General features: G+C 45.3%; 2 protein-coding genes and 1 long non-coding RNA gene across 4 annotated transcripts in view; 2 read left to right on the top strand and 1 right to left on the bottom strand.

Annotated features, from left to right (window-relative positions):
• Positions 1–6,171, top strand: part of POFUT1 (protein O-fucosyltransferase 1) — a 28,724-nt gene extending 22,553 nt beyond the window's left edge. Inside the window, exon 7 of the mRNA XM_053249420.1 lies at positions 386–6,171. Coding sequence (XP_053105395.1) covers positions 386–574 — 189 coding nt within the window. The 3' untranslated portion in view covers positions 575–6,171. The remainder of the gene's footprint in view (positions 1–385) is intronic.
• Positions 6,172–10,487: 4,316 nt separating this feature from the next.
• Positions 10,488–12,104, bottom strand: LOC128324635 (uncharacterized). Its single transcript, XR_008306990.1, has 2 exons — positions 11,660–12,104; positions 10,488–11,531 (listed from the first exon to the last, which is right to left on the bottom strand). It is a non-coding gene; the product is annotated as an uncharacterized LOC128324635 (long non-coding RNA).
• A 134-nt stretch (positions 12,105–12,238) lies between these two features.
• Positions 12,239–22,335, top strand: part of KIF3B (kinesin family member 3B) — a 43,107-nt gene continuing 33,010 nt past the window's right edge. The window contains exon 1 of one of the 2 annotated variants that reach the window (XM_053249416.1): positions 12,239–12,458. The gene's annotated coding sequence lies outside the window, so the exon portion shown is untranslated. The remainder of the gene's footprint in view (positions 12,459–22,335) is intronic. The other variant, XM_053249417.1, reaches the window with a different exon arrangement.

Here is a 22,335-nt window from a genome sequence, read left to right as displayed (position 1 = left end):
CCTTCCTTCCCTCCATTGTAAAAACTGTCCGTTTATTGTATGACTGACAGATCTCTTGGTCACACAGAACACATGCAATCCTTCCAGCACTTCCCCTTTCCTTTCATCCTATGCTTTTGAAGTAGAGTCCTCATTCAGAGACTTTTCATGTAGTTTCCCACATGACAAGTTTAAGGTAAGAAAATATGGTAGGTTATGAAACCAGGTAAACCAGAATGTAGTTCTGCTGTGTCAACACATTCTACTTAAATGAGTTCCAACAGAACTATGGCATAGATGGAGAGTCCGGTGGGTAGGCAGGTAGGCACTTGGTGGGGTGTGTGTGTGTGTGTTGTCACTTCTGCCCAATAACCACTGCAATTCTGCCTGTTTTTGTTTCCCCCAGGTAAAAGTGGTGTATTTGCAGCCTGAAGTGGCCCAGATAGATTTGTACATTCTTGGTCAGTCTGACCATTTCATTGGAAACTGTGTCTCTTCCTTTACTGCTTTTGTGAAACGAGAGCGTGATGTACATGGGAGACCATCCTCCTTTTTTGGCATGGACCACCCACCCAGTCTGCGAGATGAATTGTAGCCTGCAAAGGGAAAGGCACTGTGTTGCTCAGATACCTCTTCTCTTGGATCCACTATTGACACACCACCAGGGAAAACCAGGGCCCACTGAAAGCAAACCTTGCATATATTCAGACAGGCCTGGTGGTGAATTCTGCAGATCCATTCTGGTGCCAGTTCTTGTATATTATTAGATCATTCCCAGGGCTCAGGAAATCTAGTCTATTTGTCCATGATTAGTGAAAAATGATGCCTGACAAGTGAAAACAATCCTGACAAGTAACATACCAACATAGCTTGTCTGGCTGGTGAACTGAACCAACATTTATTGATCCCTGATCATGCCCTGAAAGGAGAAACAGATGACTTCAGGAAACCTTTTCTAACTGCTGTGGATAAATCAGTCAGGCAGTCCACTTGGTTTGCTGCTTGAGTTTCCCTCCTGTTTTTGTGCTTGCTTCTGAGATTGACTTGTACCAACTGGTACTTGCTTAATGCACAGTAGTCTCACAAGACAGCACACTCTGTGAAAAGGAATGTTCTAGAATTCAGTACTGGAAGATTCCACATGTTGTGACTAGCTGATATTTACCTCTTGTGCTTCAGTTTGCAAAATGGATTTAGTCCCCACTTCCTTCACTGGGAAGTTGGGGAGACTGAGAATGAGTTTGCTATCATGTTTGGCATATTTTGGGATCTTGAAAAGGGTCTGAATCTTAACTACAGAGGTGTGTTCTGGATCAGCAGTGCAGTCTGCAGGGACTCGGGCAGCAAGACTGCTGCAGTATGAGTGCATAGAGTTTTTTATTTTTATGTTAACAGTTCATATTACCAGAAATCTCTTTAAGTGTGTTTATATTTTCAGAAATGGCAGTCCAAGTGTCCAGAGTATAAAATGAAATTGCTGAATAGCCAAGAAATAATTGCATTTTAAAAATACCACAATCACCTTAATTGCAAATATGCACTTTTATCAGACAGATATATAACTTGGAGATTCCAGTGCATCTGTTTCCATTTGAATTGCTTGCAGTTGGTCAGCAGCAGTGTTCTCCTCCTGGTATTGCCGTCTGGCCTCTGTCCTGCAACCATTTTTGTTATTATTAGAGTTATCGGAACAAGGACATACCATTTTAGCGTGCGTGTATTTCTTCGTTCTGTTCTCCTGTGTTCTTTGGGCATCCGTTTTATGTTTATAACCTATATATTTTTTAAAGGCTTTCAAGTAGCCGCTCAGTCTGCTTCAAATTTCAGATGCTATCTTTGAGCCTTTTGAAATAGGAGCCGAGATAACATGTCTTGGTAAAAATATTCTCCTAAACCTTTTCCCACAGAATAAATAGCAGCCTGATTGATCATAGCAGACTTGCAGATTGCCAAGTTACCTATTTTTTGTAATATTTCCCCATCATGTAAGATCAGTAATAGCTTTATGTAGTATCAGCAGAATCTCCTTCACTGATATGTTCTGACCCCATGTATTTTGAACATTGACTGATGAATTGTCCTGACTGCTGAATGTGTTTACCTGATTTTCTTAGTTATTTCAAAGTCTCTTGAAATATTACTGTGCGAAGAGGGAGACCTCATTTTCTAAGTGATTTACATGCTATATTGGGCTTGAATTACATAGACAATATTTTTCATATCCCTAAATCTTTTTAAAGTTGTTGATGGGTCTCGATTTCAGCTGAATTTTTTGCTGGTTTAGTTGCTAGCAGGAATATCACAGTCCCCATATCTTTCTGTTTGCCTTTGTGAAATCTACATCTTCTAAATAGTCTGTATTGCAAGTGATGACAGCGTCAACATTTTATAGATTTGGCATTCTTTTGCTGTCAGCAAAGCACATTGATTCCTTGAAAATTTTAAAAGTAGACCTGTGAATGTGTTTATAAGCAGCAACTGCAAGTAACATTCATAGTCTTGCTTGCTTGGTGAAGATAGAGAGTTGCAATTATGGATATTTTCTCCAGTAAATCTGAGTGTCTACAAAAGTTGCTTTCAGCTTTTTCTTGCTTTGCCTTTTTTAGCTTTAGAAATACCAACTAAGCAAGACTCTTCAGTGTTCTGAATTGTAGTTGCTGCATTTAATGCTTGATTGATGCACTAGTGAAAGAAAACACTTCAGTGAGCAGCTACCACATCTTCTTGAGCAAGTTTTATTCTCAATCTGTTTCTGAAAGAGATGAGCTGCTTGCATTTCTTTATGAAAATCTAGTTGACGAATACAGAAATGATGAGCGATAATTACCTTGTCATCAATATTAGGTATATTTGAATGCTGAATCACTGCAGGTGTGCTACCTGTAATATTAATGGTTGAAAATTTCCTTTCTCACTTATTCTTTATGAAATAGTGAAGTTGCTTGGTCAAAAGTTACATCTAACAGGCTTAAAAAAACACCTAATTCAAAAGTTAAATTCAGTGTCATGTACTAGTTTGGGTAGATTCTGCAGCTGAACCTTGTGTGACATAGATGATGATGATTAATCATGTACGCTTCTAGAAATGAAAGAACTCTCAGTATCGCCTCCATTGATGTTAATGCAGAATTAGGAAACATTGTAGGCTGAGACTGCGATAGTACATGGAGGTATTCCGTTACTTTATCTTAACGTTAAGATCCCTGTCAGATCAGACCAAGGGTCCCTTTAGTCCAGCATGCTGTCTAACAGTGGACAACCAGATGCTTCCAACTTGAAAGCCCTCTCTTCTTTTTGTTCCTAGCAACGGCCACTCAATGGCATCCTGCCTCTAAACTGGAAGTAGCATATAGCCATCATGATGACTCACCAGCAATAAATCTATCCTCTGTGCATTTGTCTAAATGCTTATAAGAATAGTTCCCCAGTCTCTCTGTGAGGAGGAATCTTTTGCATGCTTGATTTTCTGATGCAGTATTTTGGTTCAAAAGATTCTTCCTGCTGTGTTAATTGAAAGAAGTAATATTGATGCCAAGTCTAAGCTTTTGTTTACCTGAATTTTATATATTTCCTATTGGTTGTTGTGATGTCCGGACAAAGAACTGCAACGAAGAATGCAGTGGCACCTTGAAGAATAACTGACTTTAACTATACCATTAGTTCTTGTAGAGAACAGCCTGCATTCTTAGTTTCATGTGAGAAGCTCCTAGCATAAAGGATCCAAAGGATCTCTGAAGTGCCACCTTTCAGTCTGTAGCATCAAAAACAAGCAGTAACTTTTCTGCAATTTGTCTACAAGCATAGGGGCTTCTTAAGAGTAGAAGAATTTCCTTGATGGGTCAGACAGAGGTTCATCTAAGCCAGTAGTCTGTTCCCAACAACAGCCAGCCAGAAGCCACTGAGAGCTCACAAGCCAGACATGAAGACAAACACCCTCTCCTATTCACTGTCTCCATCACCTTATACATAGTTATATTGCCACTGGAGACTCTGATTAGCTATCACGGCTAATGACTATTGATGAACCTATCCTCCATGAATTTGTCTAATCATTGTTTAAAAGCCCATTAAGCTAGAGGCCATAACCAGATCCTCTGACAGCAAGGCCTGTGAGATTAATTGATGATGCTGTGTGGAGACTTTGTCAGTCTTGGACTGCTGCTACCAATCAGTTTCATTGGGTGATCCAAGTTGTAGTTCATATTTGCAGGCTTTCTAATTCTGGGCATGAACATGCTGTTGAAGCAAAAGAGCAACTCTGCACAAGCTGCTTATTTCACATATTTTTGTACCATCCCATAGTGTTCTTTTGAAGAACGTGTGTTGGAATGCCTTTCTCTTCCAGTTTTCCCCAAGGGTGCGTGTACTCTTTCCACACTCCAAGCCTTGATATGGTTTCTATCCTGTGTAGATTCTGTGATGGCAGAAGGGCGGCACGTCTGCCTGAATGTGTTTCCCAACTCTGAACATGTCTACAGTTTTTTCTGGAGTGTGGAGAAAGTGGTCTTAGGTTCATGCTCTGACCTTCTCAGCCTTTTCCACACTGAGAGTGCATATGGCTTTTTGCTTGTGTGGATTCTTTGATGGGACAGTAAGCTTTATGCTGTGAGTGAAGTTCTTTTCACAAACTCAACATTTAAATGGATTCTTAGCGAGTTAAATTTGAGATCTGGCTGAAGGTCTTGCATGGTTTCTTTCCTGCCTGGATTACTTGGTGGGGTGTGTGTGTGATGTGATGGCTGAAGCCCTTTGCGCACTCTAAGGAGGTACAAGCTTGCTTTCCTGTGTGGATTAGATGTGATTTATTATGTATTGTTTTAACCTGTAGAGCATTCTTATTTACTTTGCCTCCCTTTTGCCTCTCTTCTTGGTTTGGAATGGCATGGACAGAAGCAGTGATCTTCTTGCTCCTCTGCTGTTCTGCTTTAGTTTTCCTTTTCGGCGGTTCACCCTCATTCTTGCCCTCCCTCCTATCGCCCCACAAGGCCAGATGCCCAGAAATTTCCTCCATGACTTCTCTGTGCAGAGCCCCTTTGCCTGGATCCCAACACCAAAGAGCGAAGGTCCAGCTTGAATTGGGAGAGTAATTTCCCTGCCCAGAGAGGCATTGGTCATCTGAGCTGGTCTCTGTTCTGCGTTTCTTGATCTAGTTCTCCATCTTTAGGGGCAGGATGGTCAGGAACTGCTCCAGGATCACCAGATCCAGCATTTGAGCTTTTATGTGGCTTCAGCTACTACCAGCAAAAGCTGTCAAGTCAGCTGCAAACTCCTTGGGGTCCTTTGGCCTCCTGATAGTGGAACTCTCTGAATCTCTGGGGCTGGTTATCTGAGCTGCTGGCCTCTCCTTCCAGGATCTTCTGTACAGATCTCTCCCTGAGTTCCCTCAAGGCCAAGGAGGTTTTCTTGGTCATGCTGGAAGCAATTTCAGTCTTCAGACAAGTATATATAGTTTAAATATCTTGCCCAAGATATGTGGAAGGAAAACACTAATCTCTGCCTTTGAATGTAACCAATGAATTAGAATTATCTTAGTGAAGCCACTATCAGTACAGAGCTTTTAGAAGCACAGCTACAACTATATCAGTGCCATGAGAATAAAGAGTAGCTGATCCATTAGGTTTTCTAAAAACGGTGGAGTGCAGCCCCACAAGCACTTATGAATTCTCCACTGATGTGACTGGCTCAGAACAGAGGACATCTGGGGTATTTATATGCTATGCATGATACTAGAAGCCATATTTTAATTTTTTTAAACTGTACAGAAAAAGATTTTTGCATTTTTTCACAATAAAACATGAGTATGTATCTTGAGTGTTTTTATATATTTCTCTTCTCTGTAGCTACATCTGCCTAGTGAAATTGCTTGTGATGACATCTTAGGAAAGTGGCGGGGAGTCATTGGCCCAGATGGTCAACTTTCTCCTTTCTGGTTAGGGATGTCCAAACATAGAAAGTCAGTGCTGTGTTGCTGATTAGGCTGATGCTACTAACAGAAGGGCACAGCTTAGAAATGAGATCAGGGACTCTCGCCTTCGACACGAGCTGTGTGCATCCTTCCAAGCAGCTGTTTTTAAAAGCAAAAGATTCTTATACAGAGTGGATTTAGTCACATGCAGTTGACGAGTTTATTCTTCTGTGCAAGAACTTCTGTTATTGTAATTGAATTTAATTAAACCTTTATGGACAATTGAATACATTTAAATGCATTCCATGGAAATAAGTTGTACCTTTTTCTATGGGGCTTAACTTATAAGAGGTTTAGAAGGCAGCAACTCTGGTGGTACTTGACTAGCTCCTGCTTGCTGTGTTAGCTGCTTCAGCTCCTGAAGCAAACTCAGCCTAAGAGCTGAGGGAGGCTGCAGCTGTTCCTTCAGAGGAGGATCCCTAGCTCAATGGCAGAGCACATGCTTTGCATTCTGCATGCCCAGGTTCACTCCCCAGCCTCTCCAACGCTAAGCCTGCTAACTTGACAAAGAGGCACCTTTTTAATGTGGAGATTCTCTTTATCTAGCAGGGGGAGAGTAACTGGCCCTATCCACCCCCAGCACAGTACCTCCAGTGACTGGTGCTGGTGTGTATCTTATGTTTCTTTTTAGATTGTGAGCCCTTTGTGGACATGGATCCATCTTATTTATTTATTATTTCTCTGTGTAAACTGCCCTGAGCCGTTTTTGGAAGGGTGGAATAGAAATTGAATAAATAAATAAGACGTTTCTCTGTTATCAGGATGGGAAAGACCTCTGCTTGAGACCATGAAGAAGTAGCGCCATTCAGTATGGACAGTGGTAGATTAGATGGATTAATAGTCCAGCGCCAGTACAAAGTGGTTCGTGTGTATGGTTAAATTTGGTTTACCACTGCTCTCTTGGTGGAAGAAGAGCTAAAAAGTGAGTGCATGAAAACAAGCTCCTAAGAATATAGGAAGCTGCCTTCTACCAAGTAAGCCATCTAGCTCAATATTGTCTACTCAGACTGGCAGCGGCTTCCCCAAGGTTGCAGGCAGGAGTCTCTCTCAGCCCTATCTGGAGATGCCACGGAGGGAACCTGGAACCTTCTGCATGTAAGCATGCAGGTGCTCTTCACAGAGTGGCCCCATCCCCTCAGAGGACTATCTTAACAGTGCTCACAATTAGTCTCCCATTAAAATGTAAACAAGGGTGAACCCTGCTTCGCACAGAGGACAATTCATGCTTTCTATCACAGGACTAACTCTCCTCTTTGAGGATCAGCCCACTCAACCAATTCTTCCAAGAAAAATCTCCAGTAGATCTTAACAAGTACCGTATACAAATCAGAGTTCTAGGGCAATAGTTACTCGAAATTGATGAGTTCAGGGGCAGAGCTATAATTGAGCAAATGAGTTCAAAGAACAAGAGTTGCTGACTGCCAGGGGCTGCCTCTCTCCCGCCCTCAGGCCACTTTCCCCCTACCCACAGTGCTCCAGTCACTTCTGCTCGCCCCGCCACCTACATGGCAGCTCCTAAAGCTCCAGGAGACACAGCGGCAGCTTTTAAGCTTTCCATCTTCTGCACTTTGTTACCCTAACTGCAAATTTCCCCTCGTCAGCCTTGTGTAACACTGATTAGACCTTGTCCAGATGGTTTTGTTTTGTTTTGTTTGGGGGTTAATCTCTTAGCCCCCAGGGGTTCTCAAATTTGGGTCCCCAAATGTTGTTGGACTGCAACTCCTGTCATCCCCAGCCATTGTGGCTAGGGATGATAGGAGTTGTGGTCTAACAACATCTGGGGATCAAAATTTGAGAACCCTGCTCTTAGCCCCTCCCTTGCCCTGAGTTTGCTGCCATCTGCTCTGCCCACATGTGGCCAGGGTTGAGACTCTTGGGTGCTTGGTCCACTCTTCAGTGGCATGCTGGATGTTCTTGGTGCGGCTCTCATCCATCCACCGACAGCCATCTCTTCCCAGCGGTGTCTTTCTGCTTTTTCTTCACTGCAGGCACCCCCTCCCCATCCATAACTGCCATGCAGTCCTCCTGCTCAGCTGCACAAGCAGTTCCTGACAAGCATTCTAATAGGGCCTTATGCACAACTTCAATAAAGTGGAAACAGAGAAATTGTGTACAGTAAGAGAGCAAAGCGTTAAAGAAACTGCACATGGCAAGCAAAAGGCAGCGGGCAACAAGCCAAGGCTGAAGGCTTTTGTAGCCTCTAGAGCAATTTCCTTGGTCTCTTCCAAGAAGTCCCATAAAATACATTAATCACAATTAAAACGTTTTCCATCAACATACTACTTTGGGGCTTTTATAGAATCCCATTCACATTTTGCTTTCTCGGCCGGGTCTCACATAAATCACGTCGATTCTTCCCACATCCACTCCACAAGAATTACATCAATGGGCACCAGTGCCAAACTTCAGTCCCTAGAAGACTTGTTTGTCCAGTAGGGCTGAGATCATGTGGGATCATCTTTTGCCAATATGCCATACCCATGATAGGTCCAGAAGAGAAGATGTTGGTCAGCTGGAGCCATCCTTCAAACAGACATGAATTCAGTGTGTGATGCCTTTGGATGAGTCATCGTCCTTTAGCCCATTTCTCTGCCTGTAAAATGATGGTGGTGCCTACTTATCATTGTGGTTTTACAGGCAGAGGAATCGGGCTAATGATGCAATAGCCAATTCAGAAAGGATTAAAGAAGGCCTGGATGGGCCAACTAACTGAAAGTTGATTCAGGCATGACAGAAGTGCTCCAGGTCACTATGGATCCTGGACAGGAAATCAGGTTGTGTTGGATGGGATGGCACTCGTGCCGAAAACTCAGGCTCACTGTTTGGAAGTCCTCTTTGACCCAGTGTTGCACCTGGATGTCCAACTGGTGGCCATGACATAAGATTCCTTTGCCCAGCTCAGGTGGGTGCATCAACTGTACCCATTCCTTGATAAGACAGACTTGATTATGGCAACACAGGCTTCTGACACTTTGGGATTGGACTAGTGGAACGTACTCTGCCTGGAACTGCCCTTGAAAAGCTCCTGGAGACTTCAGCTGGTACAGAACGCAGTAGCAAAGTTGCTGAGTGGGAATTGGCCTACTGGACCACATTGTACCAATATAGCTCCAGCTGCACTGACAGCCAATACGTGTCTCGGCTCAAACTGAGCACATGTCCTTGCCTTTAATGACTTAGGCCCAGAGTACTAAAAGGGCTGCCTCCACCCAGATAAGCCTGGCCCCTCTCTGAAGAGGTGAAGAGGCCACAGACAGGCTAACAATGAACATATTGTTGTACTGTACTCTCTACATGGGGTAATGCTCTCGGGACATTTGTGTCAATTTTTATTTCCATTCCTCTGACAACATTGTGATTTTACAACTTTAAAAAGCTTTTAAAACGCCATTGCAAATTTGGCTGCTGCGGGTCAGATGGTCAGTAGGGATGTGTACTAACCTGTTCCGAGGCCCTTTTACAGGTCTCCAAACAGGTTCGAAGGACTGGCGGTTTGAAGGCTGGGGGGATAACTAAGGACTAGAGAGGGTGCACTTACACACACACCCCTCTGAGCTTTCCCCACACCGGCACTCTAAAAGCGGGGCAGCAGTGTGCCACCCTGTTGCTTTCTTGGAGCGGAAGGGACCAGAAGTACCCGACGGGTGCACTCACCGGGAATTTCCGGTCAGAAGAGACAACGGGGTGGCAAGGAGGTATGCTGCCACCCCGCCAAACCATTTTTAAAGAGAGCGCCAGCAGGGGCAACACAGTGTGGTGTGTGTGTGTAAGTGCACCCTCCCCAGTCCTTAAAGTTATCCCACCACCACCACCACCTTTGAACTGGCAAGCGCCGGTTCCATGGACACCACTAATGGTCAAGACAATAAAAGCATGAGAATGCACTGACAGTCTTGCAATGGCAATGCTATTCCCCCCCCCTTTGTTTTTTAAACCTCTAGGGGTGTAGAACTGTTCAAAAACCACCATGAGCATTTGTCTTCTCAGCTGGCACCAACCACCGCAGCTGGCTCATGTACTACTAGGAACCTAGGAAGCCGCCTTATACTGAATCAGGCCCTTGGTCCGTCTAGCTCAGTATTGTCTACACTGACTGGCACTGCAGCAGCTCTCCAAGGTTTCAGGCAGGAGTCACTCCCAGCCCTACCTGGAGATGATGCCAGGGAGTGAAGCTGGGCTTCCTGTGTGCAAAGCAGATGCTCTGCCGTTAAGTTAAAGTCCTATCTTCAGTCCTATGATGTAGCATTCCAAGAAGAATCTGATTATGAGTGCGGCACTGGTCTCTACAGACAAGCACTGCAGCTGTGGACTGCACAGGGGTGAGGATTCTGAACATGTCAGCACAGAAGTGGGGATTCCAAGCACACTCTTGAGGATGTTGTACTCACGTACAGAGTCCCCAGTTTTTTTAACGTCTGAAGAGAGCTGAAATGAGCCATGACCTGAAGTTGAAATCACAGGTTATTTTCAATATTATTGAAAACATTGTTTTCAACACATGTACCCCTATGTACAGTTTATGCATATATTGATCTGTATGCAGTAGAGTTATTCACACTTTATTGTGAATGCAGGTGCAGCAGTACACTTCCTATCTGTACCATTTATTTGAAGGGGTTTGTACCCCAGTTAACTGGTAACAGAGCTCCGCTACAAGGAGCAGTATAAGTCTTTTGTTTACACCTCTTCTAACACTTGGAATAAGAAGCCTTGATGAAGGCTTTGCTGAAATGCATTGAGCCAGTAATAAAGTTCTGTTCAGAGGCATTCAAGGATTTCCCTCTTTTGTTTCACCTCACTTTCAGGATGAACACAGGAACAGACATTCATACAAATACATGAATGGGTATACAGACACTTGTAAAGGTGGGGTATGCATGTATTTAATGAATCAATTTAAAAAACTGAACAGTGGCTTAGTCTGCAGACCTTACTAATCTTTACCTCTGTGTTCTGAATATCTCTCCTGCACATCAATATGTCCTTTTAAGCACAGGAGCAACCCATACTGGGTTTTTCCTGATCCATTGGCACCCTAACTCTTTGTGTCTCTGTGTGTGTGTGTGTACACACACACACACACGTATGTAGGTGGGTGGTTTTGTAAGCTAATTACTGCTATTACACTACAAGAGTCCAGTTATGGGTTTGGAAGGCGTGGGGGGCCAATTTGGAGCTTAGAAGGGGCAAGGGGGCAGTTTGGGTTTCAGTTTGTTTTTTAAAAGAGTCAGGGGGGTTATTTGGGTTTTAGAAGCAGTGGGGTGGGGGTTAGTGTGGGCATTTACATGCACTCCCCAGCTTCTGTTGACAGGTTTACGAAGAGGAACTTCCACCAGCTTTCATTCACAAACATTAGCCCATTTCTTCTTCATCAGCTTTACTACAGAACCTAGCGTCTTCTTAATGAGGATGTCCACCAGCTTCCATAGCCTCAATATCCATTGGGTCAGTTGGCCAATGCCCACCGCTTTACACCTTGGGCATCTGCAGGCTTTAGTTTTGGACTCATCTGCACACTTCTGTGCAAGAAAACTTGCCTTCTCTTCTCATCCACCACTCATCTCCTGTAGATGGCATCAGGCTTGGCCTATGTGGGAAAGAAAAATGTGTTTTTTTAGGCATCTGTGAACTTGATTTAATCCTCCCGGGACTTTGGGTCGAGAACCCCATGGGAGTTCACCCTGCTGTATATCCCCAGGCCCTGCCTCATCTTACCTTTCCCTTGGTAAGCAAGGGGAAGCAGCGCCAGGCTGGGAAGGTCTAGAGTCCCCCCGCCCCCCAAGGTGTTTTCACGCGGTCAGGTCCTTCATATCTCAGTGGTTACAGTCAGGACTCTCCAGGAGACAGATGCGATTCCTGGAGTTTCTACTAGGACAGTCCTGGGGGGGTGACACCCGGGGCCAGTGGTGGCACCAGAAAAAATGGGGGGGGGACGGACCATAAGGTGCAAAGTGGGTGAGTTGTCCCACATGTTTGATTTCTGAAAGAATGGGGTGGGGGGGACTTGCCCCCCTCCCTTGCTGCCCTTTGGAGCCGCCTGTAACAGTAATGCAGAAGTTCTCAAATTTGGGACTACAACTCCCATCGCCCCCAGCAGCCACAATGAATTAATGGGGGGGCACCATGGGAGGAGCAACTTTTCACGGGGGGTGGCCCTGCGCGCTTGCCTCCCGTGGAGCCGCCATTGTCCCTGGCGGGGCGGGGGGCTTTGAGGCGCCCCGGGCTTCCTCCCCACCGCCCTACGATTCCCCGGATGTCGCCTCGCTCCACGTGCGCGACCGGCGGGTGGGCGGTGGAGGCCGGGCGGTTGCTATGACAGGGACGTTGCTATGACAAGGCCGTTGCCAAGGAAGTGATGGCTTGGGGGCGGGCGGCCGCGTTGCCAAGGAAGTGAGCGGTGGCAGCGGCGGGGCCGGGCCGCACCCTCCTCCCCCTGCATCCGGCGCCGCCGCCGTTGCTGCTGCCGCCGCCGCCGCCACTGCGGCGGGACGGGGGCTCCATGGTGACGGCGCAGGTGAGTGCCCCCCCACCCCAGATGCCGTTATGGGGGCGGGCGGGGTCTCCGGAGGGCGCCCACTCCCCTCCTCTCCCCTCCCCTCCCTGAAGATGCTCTGGGGCGGGGCGAGGTGGATGAACTGGGGCGGCACCAGAGGAAAAATGGGGGGCATCGAAGGGGCAAACTGCATTGATGGGTGGGCGAGCTATATGCCCCATTTTAATTTAATTTAACATATTTCTGTACCGCCCGAAACTATTGTGTTTCTGCAGCAGGATTGGGGGCCCAGCCACGTGGGGGGGGTGACACCCCCTCCCTCCACCCCAGTCGCCCTTGGCAAGCAGGCAGGCATCACTGGCCCCTCTTTGCACCCCCCCCAAGAAGTGCGATCCCACCCCCCCGCTCCACCACACACCAAGGTCATCCCGTTCTTGTTTTTGAAACCCCCTCCTTCCCTTCCCCTGCGTGAAGAAGGGTGGGCTCCTGATTTATGCTGCTTGCCACCCCGGTTGCCCTGCTGGCAAAGAGCGCCAAGGGCTGGCCAGAGCCCCCGCCTTGGCTTCCATGTGAAGTGGAGATACTTCACATGTATGCAGATGGGATCTGAGCTGTCAAGAGACTGACCAGGATTGAAATTTAGAGAGAGAGGGGGAAAATGCAGGTTGGGTAGACTAATTGTGTTTGTAAGGGTTTAAATTTATGTTTTGAATTATTTACCCTTGAATAGCAAGGGTAAATTTTATAGCTGATGTTTCACAAAGAGAGATGCGCGGGAAGTCCACTTCTGTTTATTATTTTTGTTATGAATGAATATTATTACTGTTAAAATTAATAAAAATTCAATTTGAAGGAAAAAAAAGAGAGACTGACCAGGAGAGGGATCTTGGGGTTGTGGTGGACCTAGGGAGGGGACTGAAAATAAAACTGCTAATATTATATTGCCCTTATACAAAACTATGGGGTGGCCACACTTGGAGTACTGCCTACAATTCTGGTCACCACACCTAAGGAAGGACGTTGTAGAACTGGAAAAGGTGCAGAAGAGGGCAACCAAGATGATCAGGGGCCCAGGTATTCTCAACGTTGGGTCCAGGGGCATAACTATAATAGGGCCAGGGGAGACAGTTGTCTGGGGGCCCACTGCCTTGGGGGGGGGCAGAGGCAAGTCACATGACTGACTCCACCAGCCACGCACCTGCCCGGGCTTCCTTCAGTTGCATTCATCCTCTGAAATTGATGTGAGTGTTAAGACTTGGAGCTACCAGAACAGCACGTCTTTCTCTAGGACCATGAAATGACTTGCATCGTCCACAATTTACAAAACCTTTTAAAAAAATAATTTAGGATGATGCTCTGTTGTGGCACATAGGAGATATAGATATAGATAAATTTTACTATACTTTTTGTTACCACTATTCAGCCTCAGTTAAGAATTCTTTACTTCATGAGCTGAGCTTCTTGGGGGGGGGCATTTTAAAATCTTGTCTCTGGGCCCACTCCAACCTTGCTATGCCCCTGGTTGGGTCCCCAGATGTTATTGGATTTCAACTCCCATAATCCCCAGCCAAAGGCCACTAGGCCTGGGGATTATGGGAGTTGAAGTCCAGTAACATCTGGGGGCCTAATGTTGAGAATCTCTGGCCTAGAGCACCTTCTTTATGAGGCAAGGCTAAAACACCTGCGCTTTTTAATTTAGAAAAAAGATGATTGCGGGGAGACATGATCGAGGTCTATCATGCATGGTGTAGAGAGAGTGGACAGAGAGAAATTTTTCTTCCTCTCTTAGAACACTAGAACCAGGGATCATCCCATGAAACTGAAGGCCAGGAAAATTTAAGACTGACAAAAGGAAGTACTTTTTCACACAGCACATAATTAATCTCTGCCTTGGGATGTGGTGATGGCCGTTAGCTTGGATGGTTTTAAAAGGGGCTTGGATAAATTTAAGGAAGACAGGTCTATCAATGCTTAGAGCAAAATGCCTCTGAATATTATTATTATTATCATTATTATTATTACATTTATATCCCGCTCTCCCTCCAACGAGCCCAGAGCTGTGTACTACATACTTGGGTTTCTCTTTCACAACAACCCTGTGAAGTAGGTTAGGCTGAGAGAGAAGTGACTGGCCCAGAATTACCCAGCTTCATGGCTGAATGGGGATTTGAACTCGGGTCTCCCCGGTCCTAGTCCAGCACTCTAACCACTACACCACGCTGGCTCCAGCTGCAGGGGAGCAATAGCAGGAGAGAGGGCATGCCTTCACCTTTTGCCTATGGGCTTCTCAGAGGCATCTGGTGGGCCACTGAGTGAAACAGGATGCTGGACTGGATGGACCTTGGGCATGATCCAGGAGGACTGTTCTTATGTTCCTGGAGGATACACTGCCCACACTCCAGTAATCCTAAGCAAAGATGCCTTTGAGCACACCCTCTAGATTTTATTTCTTAGATTCATACCTTGCTCTTCAGCAATAACCATGCCTGCTTTCAAAAGAAGGGGCTGCAAAAATTGTTTCATTATGGGAGGAAAGATTCTTTCCCCCAGGGGCTCACCTAGGTAATGTTGGAGCCTGGACCTGAAGGCCTTCAGATCCCATTCCCCCCAACTTGAGGTCTGGATGGCAGGGGGTGGGGGGAGGCTGTTGGGGGAAAATCAAATTTAAAAAACTTTTTAAAAAACACGGCGGGCACTGAGAGTGGGGAGGCAGCGGCAATAGCTCCTTCTCTGAGCCTGCCTGCTTCCCAAAATGACAGATCGGGCCATTTTTTGCCCATTTAGGTGCTCTCTGTGCATGCACAAAAATGTGCAGAAGCCTGAAACAGCCTGATCTGTCATTTGGGAGGCAGGCAGGCTCTGAGAAGGCGCTCTTGCTGCTGCCTCCCTCCTCCGAGTGCCCTCACAACCACTGGTAGCTCCTGTCCCCGCTGTGTGGTGGCACTTTTAAAAGGTTCTTTTAAAAAAATGGACTTGCCCGGATGGTGTGGGGCATCGGCGGGGCTCTGGGGAGGCCCCCCCAGAAGACAGGAGATGTGACCAAAAGCCCATAGTCCATGGCTAAGTACACCTCTGCTTTCCCTTCCTGGGATAAAAGAAGGGACCTATTTCAACAGATGGAAAACAGGGCTCTTTCAGCTGCATTTCCAGGCATGCTTGGGGGTGTGTTTTTCTGATTAGGCCCTGCTCTGCATTTTCAACATTACTATAATGTTCAGTGACATGCCTTTGCATTTATGAGTGGTTGTGATCCTTTATGAAGAATCAGTTTGAAGTTTGGGGGAGGGGGGTTGCATAAGGACACTTGCTGTGTAGTTTTCTGACAGTAAGAAGCACAGAATAGGGTAAGATGATTTGTTGGTTGGTCCATCTGTTGCTCTAGAAATGTGCAGTATTTCAAGCAGAGTTATGAAACATTTGCATATGGAACCAGACTTGTCCTGCAATAAATGCTTAAATGTAGCTACTTTTTTATTCTGTTTGTTAAAGAGCTCTGTGTAGCTGTACACCTGCCCAGTAGCTATTGGCTGTGATAAAAGGCTTTGGCTTGGCTTTTTATGGTTTTTTAAAATTATTTTATAGGGTTTTGTGTAGCTGGCTGTGATTTCTGGACAAGATGGAAGCATCTGGGGAAGTCAGAAAGTGCAAAGATCTTGGTGTGCATAGATGTTGTTTTCCCAAGTCATGCTAGGGATGAAGAACAGAGAAAAAGTTTCATTCTTGAGGAGAAGCCAGGCAACCATAATTTTTGAGGACTGCCTCTACCCAGAGAGGTGTTAACAACCGCAGTCTGTGAATTCCCCTGCTTTTCCTATATGGATATCTCCAGTCTGGATGGTTGTGTGCATGCCCACAAGCACTGCTGCTGCCTTGGTGGGCAATACCAGTGATCCCAGACATAGGGCAGCTGAATTACTCTTATTGAATAAATTAAAATTATTGCAAGGCAAGCTTTCAAAACATCAGTTGCAAGTATCCAGAAGAAAAGCAACATAAATATACTGGGATAGGTTCATAGATGACCAGATCATAACTATTAGTCATCATTTATTTTACTTCTCTGAAAGTAAAGATGTTGGTAAGGGGGCAAGCTGTGCTGAATGAGTTCCTTTGATAACACCTAGGACCTGGTGGGCTTTGACTCTGTTTTCAAGCCATCTAAAAATGGAATGACAAAAGACATTTTTTAAAGCATTTATCTGAAACATGTTTATATCAATGTTTGGATTCATAAAACCTCTTCGATCAGAAAGCAGATAAGGTAAAATAAACATGTATTTTATTATTTTAGTTGAAGATTAAATTTGTGACGTGCACTCAAAAAATTTCAGTGTCCACTTTTCCCCCAATGCCTACTGGAAGAGTTCTGATGTTTGCACCTGGAATATACCCCATCTGATTTGTGATATTTCTTCACTGAGAGAGAGAAACCTGTTGAGAAAGTAAAATCCAGTTAGGCAGAATAACTGAAAGAACCAAGTGAGGTTAAGAAGGAGCATAATTGCATCTGCAAATACCTGACAGGTTACAGTAGCAAGGATTAAAAAAACGTTTGGGTCTTCCGAGTTGTTTAAAGCTCTGCTCCAGCCTTGCAGGGGGAGGTGTGGATATTTGTTTGGGGCTATTGAAATGAAATTATAGACAATCCCAGAATATATCCGGTAGGTAGCAATCTTGCATTGGTTCGTTGGCTCCAGAGGCAAGAGCTAGTTGAACTAATTGGTCTCCTCAATTCCTGACATCTAAAAATCTCTGATGATTGAGCTGCCACATTAACTTAATTTCAGACTGCACCAGCACTTATTTTTCAAGCATGACTTCATCCTCTACTCCAAGAAAACAGGATTTGAATGGCTTCCCATACTTGATGTTGTAGCCAATTGAAAATGCAATCTGAAGCTCGGACTGTAGTGGATTAGAGTCAATTTGGAATATGGCCAGATTGCTTTGGATTTCATAAGAGTGAGTGCTGTTTCTGGACAGGGCTGTGACATAAAGGAGGGCAACTTATTTGGCACTGAGGACTGCATCAGACCATGAGCTGGTTAGCTGTTGGTAATTTGCGCATTTGGGTGCATGCAATTAATGCATAGTAGTGCTTGTTAAAGCAAGTCAGAAGTGTTTTTTCACTTGGGAGGCTAGTTCTGCATTGGTTGCCCATGTATTTGGGTCACAGAAAAACAATTTCAAAGGAGAGAGGTGCTTTTCTAAGCTATGAGCAGGGCTTCCATCTTAGGACCGTTTTGTTTTTCTTGCTCTTTCTACTTTGCATCTGCAGCTTCTTCCATTGCTTCTTTTGGCAACATGGTCAAATGTATGTGGCTATCTGCATTGCCCTAGAGACTCATGTATGGGGCAGTATAGAAGTATAATTAATTAATTAATCCAGGCAACACTCGGGGACCTTGTAGTATCTTAGCTATTCAGGGATGTGCTTCCTTGCACAAGATCATATTCTAGGATATTATTTATTTAGCATATTTTTATACCGCCCACAACCTGCATATCTGGGCAGTTTACAGTTTAAAATATTTAAACATTAAATCAATTAAACAATTAAAATCATTTAAACATTAAAATCATTAACATTATAATAATTTTAAAAAACAACATTAAAATATTAAAACTATAAATCTAATTAAAAGCCTGGGTGAATAAATATGTCTTCGGTGCCTTTTTAAAAATTGCCAGAGACGAGGAGGCTCTTATTTCAACAGGAGCACATTCCAAAGTCCAGGGGCAGCAATGGAGAAGGCCCATTCCCGAGTAGCCGCCAAACGAGTTGGCGGCAACTGCAGACGAACCTCTCCAGATGATCTTAACAGGCAGTGGGGCGCGTGGTGGAGAAGACATTCTCTTAAATACCCAGGGCCTAAGCTGTTTAGAGCTTTATAGGTAATAACCAGCCCCTTGTATTTTGCCCGGAAACGTATCGGCAGCCAGTGTAGATCTTTTAAGATAGGAGTGATATGGTTTCTCCAAGATGACCCAGAGGCCAACCTGGCTGCCGCATTCTGAACCAACTGCAGTTTCTGGACTGCGTACAAAGGCAGCCCCACATAGAGCACATTGCAGTAATCCAGCCTAGAGGTTACCAGCATATGTACCACCGCACATATATCCTATCAAAATAATGATTATTCCTAGTTCTGTCCTTACTGTAAGCTGGTTCAGATGATGCCATCCACTAGTCCCACACACCATGCCATTAAAAACAAGGGCGCACACATTCTACCCCTACCCCATGTATCATTCTGGTTGACATATTACTATGGGGGCAGGGCATGGAAACCATCCCTAACAGTGTGATTAATATATTACTATTTAAACCAGGGCTACAGCTGCCAGCACCACCTAATGGCGCAGTGGGAAAGTAACTTACCTAGGGAGCAAAGGGTTGCTGGTTCGAATCCCCGGTCGTATGTTTCCCACACTATGGGAAACCCCTATATTGGGCAGCAGCGATATAGAAAGATGCTGAAAGGCATCATCTCATACTGTGCTGGAGGAGGCAATGGGAAACCCTTCCTGTATTCTACCAAAGACAACCACAGGGCTCTGCGGTCACCAGGAGTCGACACTGGCACAACTTTACAACTGCCAGCATCCTCAGCCAGAGTGATCAGGGTTGATGGGAGTTGTAGTCCAGCAACAGCTAGAGGGCTGAAGTGGTGCAGCCCTGGTTTAAACCCTATGATTAGGGATGTTTGGATATTTGCTCCCCCACCCCCGACCACAAGTATGTGAAGTGGAATGATGTGTTGAGGGTGGGGGATGGGACGTGTATCCTTTGTCATGGGTAGAGCCAGTGGGCGCCATCTTCCAAACCAGCCTGTTCACAAAGCAGGGTAAAAGCCCCATGTTCTGAAGTTCAGGAACTGCCCTATATTGCTGTGTCCCATTTAGGCCAATTATGTCTGCTGGCCATGGCTCTCCAGGTTCCATGTCAAGGTCTTTCCTAGCCTTGTTACTCAAGGTCCTTTAACCAGAGATGCTGGGGATTGAACCTGGGGCTTCCTGCTTGCAAAACAAGAACTCTGCCACTCCCCCTTCCTTTGCCTAAGGTGTCTGGTGAATGAGTGAAGCCAATCTCCCCTGTTGCCATGCCTGCGAGGATGACAGGATGGCTAATGGAGCCGTTTGATCCATGTTAATGTTTGTGTGTGCTTATACATCTCCATCTAGTCCAGCTTTCATCATAACTTTCTCATGCTTATGTGTTTCTCAAGCTGTGCTGAGAAACACATGGATAGTTTCGGGAAGATGCATCTGATCTCAGTGACATACGGTACTGGCATGGCATGGCATGGTGGTGTGCTCTTATACACTGGAGGGTCTAGAACCCAGGGCTGGAACATGTATGAGGATTTCAGGGAGCAGGTCTGGCCAAGACACTTCTCGGCCTGAGACGGGGACTCTGGAGATCTGCTGCCACACAGGACGGACACTGCTAGGCTAGATGGCAAGGCAGTGTCCTATGTTCATCCTGAATCTCTTGTTTTGCCGCTCGTTGAATATATTGCCTTATCCTCCAAGGTTCTAAGGAAACCTTGCTTGATCGAGTGCAGGCAATGTCAGCACAGGTTTTCTCCTGCAGTTCATGTTAGGCCTTTGTGTAAGTAAGAATGCAAGCAGTGGCATGTTGTGCTGGGAGGTGGACAGGCAAGGTTGAATTTTTGATTGGAATTGCAGTGAGCTCTTCCTAGCAGTTGACTTGGGGCTATGAGGGTGCTTCTTAGTGTCTCCTCCTAGCAGGAGCCTTGGAATGGAAATGCATCTGTAGTTCAGCTTGTTGGTTTTTCCCTTGGTTTGGATACAGGGACCTGCATCAGAAGATTAGCCGGGTACTACTACACTTAATTTCTCGAAATAATTTCAGGGGCACCTTATTCTTACTGACATGTTCTAGGGTTAAACCTGTTACTGAAAAAAGATGTGAGGGCTGAGTCCTGGTGAAACCTGGCATAGACTGAGCTCTGCATATGGCCTGATTCTGCAACCTGATGGGATAGCAAATGCATTTTGCTATGTTGTAAAATGAAAAGCTGGTTAGAAATATTGTAAGTAGGAGAGCTGGTCTTGTGGTAGCAAGCAGGACTTGTCCCCATAGCTAAGCAGGGTCTGCCCTGGTTGCATGTAAAAGGGAGACTAGAAGTGTGAGCACTGCAAGATATTCCCTTTAGAGGATGATGGGGCTGCTCTGGGAAGAGCATCTAGGTTCCAAGTTCCCACCCTGGCAGCATCTCCAAGATGGGGCTGAGAGAGATTCCTGCCTGCAACCTCGGAGAAGCCGCTGCCAGCCTGTGAAGACAATACTGAGCTAGATAGACCAATGTTCTGACTCAGTATATGGCAGTTTCCTATGTTCCTATGTTGCTCCCCGTGGCCTTGCCCTGGTATCCTGAGCCACCCAAGGACACCGTGCCAGTTCATCAGTGGGCAGCAGCCAATTCTTCTTCTGGCAGTAATTTCTCGTGTTCTGTCTGCTTCTCCAGTGGGGACTCCCATGAACCCGAGCCGCATTCGGTTCAACATTGTACACAGGAACAGTCATTCGCAAGTTATGTTGAACAGGTACAGCAGTATACTTCCTATCTGTATCGTGCATTTGAGAGGCCTGTACCCAGGTTTACTTTTAAAATGAACGCAGGAACAATCATTCGCACAAAAATATATGAGCGCAGCATGACTTGATTATCAAGTCAGAGGTTGCTGGTTCGAATCCCCGCTGGTATGTTCCCCAGGCTGTGGGAAACACCTATATCAGTCAGCAGCAATATAGGAAGTTGCTGAAAGGCATCATCTCATACTGCGCGGGAGATGGCAATGGTCAACTCCTCCTGTATTCAGACAGCCACAGGGCTCTATGGTCACCAGGTATCGACACCAACTCAATGGCAAAACTTTATAGACATCTGTATATTTGTACAACATAATCATACAAGACACATTTATTTTACCAAGCCTTGATTATCTGTAAGTTGGGTTTTATTGTTGTTCTGCTGTTTTAAATTGCTCTACATTTCTAATTCTGGTTTTATTGTTTGTTTTGTAAACTGCCACGAGTCGTTGGTATGAGGCAGTATAGAAATGTAATAAATAAAATATATAAAATAAAATTTAAAAAGTAAGTCTGGATGGGGCTATTTCCATCTCTGTAACAAGCTACAAAAATGGGACACTTTGAGCTCTCCTGCGCCCACAAGCAATAGCCAGTGAAGAGGAGCTGATGGGCAACTAGGTCTGGCGACATCACTCCTATAATGTGTTTTCTAACATTGCATGTTATGCTGTAGGAGACATGGGGCTGTTGCCAGCCATGAATTTTCCTTAGCGTTGAAATGCTGGCCAGAATTTCCACGGTTTCCTGCCAATAAGCCCCTTTTAAGTTTTATTGTGCTATCAATTAAGACTAATGAAGGTGACTTTTACCATTTTTGGAGAGAAGGAAATAGCAGAAGCCATGAGGCAGTTTTCCAGATTACAGTTTAAGAGATCATGGGCTGCAAGTCAAGTTGCTGAAACAGGACTCTGAGCACCCCCTCTTCCTTGGGGCCTCCCTCACAAGAAATGTTGCATTTGAATGTGGTGTGTCTTTTGGCACCTGAGCTTTTTAGCACCAGCTAACTTCGTTTGTATCTTTGACTTGGGGGCAGATTTCATTGGCTGGTGTAGTCCGAGGGCCAGGAAGGAGAGATGGAAACTGTAGAACAGAGTTGGGGCAATAGGATTTGCGATTCAGGAGTGACAAAGAGCTTGGGTCAGTGAGAGAAGCTCAGAGGGACAGGAGGAGTTAGGCAGGATGTGGCAGAAGCCCTGCCTGCAAATACAAGAAGCTGTACCTCCAAACCCAGCTCTGTTATAAAACTGTTAACAGAAATGGCTGTTGCCATCTTTT

This window comes from Hemicordylus capensis, chromosome 4, assembly GCF_027244095.1.
Source record: "Hemicordylus capensis ecotype Gifberg chromosome 4, rHemCap1.1.pri, whole genome shotgun sequence".
NCBI lineage: Eukaryota > Metazoa > Chordata > Lepidosauria > Squamata > Cordylidae > Hemicordylus > Hemicordylus capensis.
This window is presented reverse-complemented; position numbering and strand designations above follow the sequence as displayed.